Genomic DNA, 6,299 nt, shown 5'->3' on the forward strand with positions numbered 1-6,299 from the left:
GCAACAATATTCCTTCAGTGATCTTTTGTCTTTTTTTTGCATTAGAGATATATTTTTAAGTACATGTGTAAAATCATTTCAATGAAAAGGACATCTCTATAATAATATTTCATTAAAACTATCGATTTGTATCAAAGACAAATGGAATATCTTTTAAAGATTAAAAACAAAGTATTATATATAATATTTCAAACTTCTGACTTATAAATAATCTGGAAAAAGTTTCATTAGCCTAAGAATCATTAAAGAATTTTAACGATATGATAATGATGTAATTCTTGTGGTTTGAAGAGGACTTGGTGCATGCTGCCTCATCTTTCCTCCAGTTTGACAGACAATATAACAGCCCTCGCCAGATGTTTTTACCATTATTTCTTCAAGATGTTTTGAATTAACTTTCTCTTATCTTCAAGAGCCATTTTAAAACCTTTAATTCCATTTCATAAACTTATAATACTGATTATACTAATGATAAAAGTACATTCCAGAAGAATAAAATTTCTCTTACTGGTATTTAACACATGAAATGCATTGTCAATAGATCAACTGAGAAAAAAAAAGACTCAAGATAATCAAGATAATAAGATTTAATTGCCTCAATTCATTTTCATATATTCTCTATACATGTATACTTGTCATTAGAATAAAATAACAATAATAAATTTTAGCATGAACTGTTCCAATAAAATTTTGTACAATGGCATTTTCTCTCAGAATAAAAATCTAACTTAATAATTTAAATATCCATATCAAATTAGTGTTCTGATAATTAAAAAAATGATGTTAATTACCAGATTAATTGGTGATTAATTTAGATATCAATATCAAAAACAAAATCATAATCACGTAAGTATCATAATTACCTTTAAGGGCTGAATTTCAGTATGTGTGATCCTAGAGGCATCAACGATTGGTTTCCTCCGATCGTTCTCCTCCGGGATAATAATCCCTGTCCATTGTGGAGGCAGTCCAACATACTTCCCCTGGTCCCTATCAAATCCAGTATGGACACGATGTTCAAAGTTACTTGGCTTAGATATTTCTGGTCTCCTTTTTCCTTTCTTAAACATGATTCCCTATCTCCGTGTTGCCAAAATAATCATCAGAAGAAGACACCTACAAGTAGAGACAGGAAGTTTTCACTTCAAAAATATTTTTATTATCTAATTCATTTTAACATACTCAATTAGGCCAAAGGGGAGTTGATTTTGAGTTTATCCTAAAATCTCTGTGTATTGTTTTGATTCATGTGTTGAATGTTAGCTGTAACTCATGTACTGTTTGCATTTAAATTAACCTGTTAGGGTTTTTTTTTCTTTTTGACAAAAAGTTAATAAATTAATTCATAATTCTTTTTGCTCAATTTTCCTTGAACTACATGTAATTCTACACAGAAATTTAAAACTTCATACATTCATTCAGTAAGTCAATTATTCACTTTTAATAGATATAGAATAATGGTTTAAATGTTTAGAAAGTGAAGACAAAAATTATTAAAAGTTTTACTGCCAATCCTACCAGACATTTAAACTGCCATTATTCTGTTTTTATTACCAACATCATAATCAATATGACACTGTGTCTATGATGTATTATATTTTCATGTATTACAGAATTATGATAATATTAAAATAGAATATGAATTTGACTATTAGCAAGATTTAAAGTCAAAATTTTCAAGGAACAAATTGATGTGTACATGTACACATGTATTTATCTACACATTCAATTTGTAGTGATAAATTATACATACATTGTAATACATGTAAATAAAAATGAAAGAGTACTAACTTCTATATATACCATTCAAGTCTAGAGCATTTTATAAAAATGCTGCACCAATCCTGAATTTCATCCCTTAAGTACAATGTATCTTCTGTACTGTGTCAAGACTAAATCATGTAAATAGTGCCACTGATTTACATCATTAAGACAGTGATCAATATCATCACAATATAATTGTTTGGGCATGGCTTCAACAATGCAACAGCTTTTATGAACTGTAGTTAAGGCAGTGACACTTTAAGAATATCATGTCTGTTCAAGGCCTAAATGCTGCAAATGATATTATAATGTTAGAGGGCATGATATATTAATATGCATGGCCTCACTTAAGTGCACCCGATTTCATATTCTATTACGACAACAGAAAAATTTTATCATTTTGCTTAGCCTGATTACTGCATCAGATTTTATCATACACAACAATATTATGATTTTGCTTGGCCTAAATGCTGCAACCTGAGTTATCACAGAGTCTGGAATATTATACATGAGGTCGTGACCATACATTGTTATATCTGATAGGACATAATAACATGTTGGTTAAAAAATACAATGCATAGGAAACAGAATATTATAAGTCAAAATATCAGTTATATTGATGAACACATTTTTCATCTTATAAATGATCTTAAATGGTATGATGGAATGTTAATGATGTTACCAATTGTTAAATTATTCCGTTATACTAAATTGAGTGTTCTCTTTATAGGATCACTTGAAACTAGGAAAAAATTTATGTTCTTTGAATTAAATTTACTGGCAAAATTCATTTCTTTTATAATAACTCCAATTAACACTGTTCTTGCAATCCATTTAAGTCTTGCAAATTTAATCAAAACCTTATGAACATTCCTGTTAAAAAAATAGTTATTAAAAATACTGTTTCATTACAAATTTATTAAACAAGGGTTTAAAATTATTTGTTTTCCTTCCCACAACTTAACAGATCCTCTCTAATATCAACAGCACAAACAGAGTTTTTAGTTACAAATCAGAAAATGAATACAAATGAAGATCCACTCTTATGATGTCACATTTTTAGTTTGAACTGTATATGTAGCTTTAATTCAGTGTAAATATAAAATGTGTATAAAACTTCCGATCATCTGAGACATTCAAGGATAAATCTTCACATACTTTACCCTCACATTCTTGAACAGCTATGGGAGGTCAGCAGAAGTCTTTTTTGTATCATTGGCCATGGGTTGACCTTGAAAATCTGAATACCATTACTGATAAAACTGATCCTTGGAAAGTTTTGAAAAAGATCTTAAGTCTATGATGGGGGTATTTATCAGATAGAAGAGTTTGATGATAAGATATCAAAATATTTGTATGTGCAGTTTTTTTATTATATTTAATAAGTACATGTACACACCTTACATCTAGTGGATTAAGAATTTGCCATTATACACATATGGTGGTAGCAGCAAAAAATCTATCACACCTAATCATGGTGTTTTATACATGTTATAGTGGCTATATATATATATATATGTCACCAACACCAGCTGACCAACACCTACCACTACATGTATATACTGGTAATGTACAATTATCAAGGCATTTAACATTGTTTGTATTGAAACATATTCAAGAGTTTTCTCCAGAGTGCTTTTCTTGCACTTTTGATGCACAAAAATTGCACTTAAGCAACACAAAATTCTCTGTTGCATTCAGTGATGATGCACCTAAAAAAGCCAGATTAGTTTTAGCACTTAAGTTTGTATGAAATTATGTCTGATCTACACTTTAAACAAAAATGTAAATTGTAAATAGATATTCCGTACAAACTGATATTTAAAATTAAATTTTCTTTCTATTGAACAGAAACTTGTACCAGATATGACAAGAACAAAATTAGAACTCTCTTTCAGTCATTTCCTTAAATAATCATAGTTGCAGAACATTATGGTTTTACCAGATACATGTACATGTTAATGTAACTGAACCATCATACATGTGTATTTATATTTCTTTATTGAATAAAAAGACATCAATGCCTCAAAATCAGTGCCAATTGACAGCCCTTTTCACGTCATCAAAGAACAATTCATTCAGCATCTACTTGATATTGAGTATGCAGTTGGTGACAAAACAGTCAGAACATTGCAAAATTAGGACTTAACAGGTAATTGTCATATTAAAAGAACTATTTTTATTGAGCCTTCCTTTAAAAGTGTTGACATTTACACCCCATGTAGGCCAAAAATTGAGATTTTGGTGAATGTTAACAAAGAATTTCAACAACATTTAGGCCTAGGAAACATAGAACACAGGGCTCATCAAAACAGATATACATGTATGTATTTATTAGTTATAACAAACATAATATCAAAAGATATTTTTTGTGTCAATGAACATCACTACATTTTGTACATGTGTGAGCTGTGTGTTTCCCATCCTTTTAAACCAATGGAAAGTGTGCCGTTTAATTGGATGAAAATCAAAATTTGTGCTGCATTTATTAGTAACGTCACAAAAAGATTTCTGATTCATAAATTTTTAACAATGAGACCTACATGTATTTCCAATCTAGTCATTGTTTTAGCTGCATGTGTAACAGGCCATATCAAACCCTCCGAAATTGTTAAAATTCTCACCATACATTTCTTATCAATTTTCCAAAATTCAAAACTATTCCAGATTCAAATAATTCCTTGTTTACAGGCCATATCAAACCTGTTTTTCTTTTTATAATATGGATACATGTACACTCTTGCAATGGAGTTATTATAAAAGAAATAAGAACAAATTTTTCGTCCCTGCAGTGTAAATCCTATATCGTATATACAGCAAAACTCACAATAAGCAGAGCATTGATAATCACTTGGGTTTCTCAAACACAGTTCTGATGTATAATGTGACTTAAATTATTTAAAACAAACAAACAGAGAAAGGAAAATGTTTCCTTCAAGGTAATTAGAAGGGAAAACATAACAAAGTTCATGTCAAATGTTTCAACACTCCAAATATTGCTTCCTTTTAATGAGCCTAATCAGAACAAATTGAAAAAAAAAGATTAGGGATGTTTTTATTGTTGCCAAAATTGCAATGGGTATAGAAATAGGTGTTGTAAAAGTAAAAACTTATATTTCAAATTTTGATAGCATTATTTTTCTGCAACATTTCCCGATTTTTCGTAATAATAAATCAAGTTTTGTCTATGTTTCAACAGTCCCAATAAGGCCAAAAAAAATATACATGTGTTTCCGCTAACCCTACCTACCCTAATTTTTAGTACCTACTCTAACACTTTTTATGCCATTTTTGAACAAGCACTGTTAAAGTCAGAATGATTCCCTAATAGAAACCAGCTAAAATATGATTGTAAAATAAAATGATATTGCCTACCTACCTACCCAAATTGTTTCAGCACGTAAGGGGAAACACATGTATTATTTTTTTTGGCCTAATAAATGTACAATTAAAAAAAAAATGTATTCATTGACAGTATTTGATTTGTTCAAAGAAGTAATAAATGTACTAGCCAAGACTCGTAACCATGGCATATTCTAATATGTCTAAGAACACAAGACAAAGAAACAGAATTATTTACTAGACATAAATTTCTATCAATGGCTTTTGGATAGACAAAAAAAGATTCACACCTGCAATGCAAAGTGCTTTTAGCTTTAATTATACATTATTTCTTTAGTTTATACAACCAAGCCTTATCATAATAAAAAATACTCTGCACTGTAAATACTAATGGCAATTTATCAAAACAGAGGAAGACATGTTGTAATAATTACAGAAAGTGTTAGTAAATGCAAAATCTTTGGAACTGAAACAATTATTCATTATAAATGTCTATGAATACTTTTTTCATTAGCATGTTCAAACTTAGAAGATTGAAGAAAAGTATTATTAAACGAATTTGACCGGTCTTACACAGTTCGACAAAAGAGCTGTTTTCTAATACAGTGTTCTAGGTAGCCCTAAAATAATTGGCAACTATTAAAATCTAACAGATACTTTTTGTCTACAGCAGGCATTTACCTACATTGTACAGGTACGTTTGTACCTACAATTATGTTCATATTTCTTTTACCTATGGTTCTGATATAAAATGCTCATTCTAATGGGGTCACTATCAGATGTGGAATTGTTTGTCAATCAAATACAAATCAATCCTGACCATGAGATTTATGTATACAAGTGTACTTCACAGTACAATATAAGTCCTTTTTATTCTTCCGGCAAGTTTTGATTATCATGATTATACTATAGCTTTATACATAATATATAATAAAAGGTGTTCTTACCCACTAACTTGTATAGGAGTAAAGCACTTAAACAAACTTTCAATTGAACTTTTACTTCCAAGATATAAAATTGCATGCATGTGTAATATGATGTAAAGTGTGGGGCAACTTCGGGATTTTGTGTGTTAATATGTAATAATCATGATAATGAAAACTGAGTTTTTGGTAAGGGGTAGATTCTTTTACTTTGCTGTATATGTAAACAATATATGTTAATTTGTAAATGTATATTTGTATCATAATAAA

The 6,299-nt window shown here is 29.4% G+C and overlaps 1 protein-coding gene across 2 annotated transcripts in view; it reads right to left on the reverse strand.

The window, feature by feature from the left end:
* Positions 1-6,299, reverse strand: part of LOC127739021 (serine/threonine-protein kinase PAK 4-like) — a 29,417-nt gene that overhangs the window by 22,734 nt on the left and 384 nt on the right. For both annotated transcript variants that reach the window (XM_052250582.1, XM_052250581.1), the window contains exon 2: positions 864-1,116. In XM_052250582.1, coding sequence (XP_052106542.1) covers positions 864-1,070 — 207 coding nt within the window. In that variant the 5' untranslated portion in view covers positions 1,071-1,116. The remainder of the gene's footprint in view (positions 1-863; positions 1,117-6,299) is intronic.

Source organism: Mytilus californianus, unplaced genomic scaffold (genome assembly GCF_021869535.1).
Source record: "Mytilus californianus isolate M0D057914Y unplaced genomic scaffold, xbMytCali1.0.p SCAF_4, whole genome shotgun sequence".
Lineage (NCBI taxonomy): Eukaryota > Metazoa > Mollusca > Bivalvia > Mytilida > Mytilidae > Mytilus > Mytilus californianus.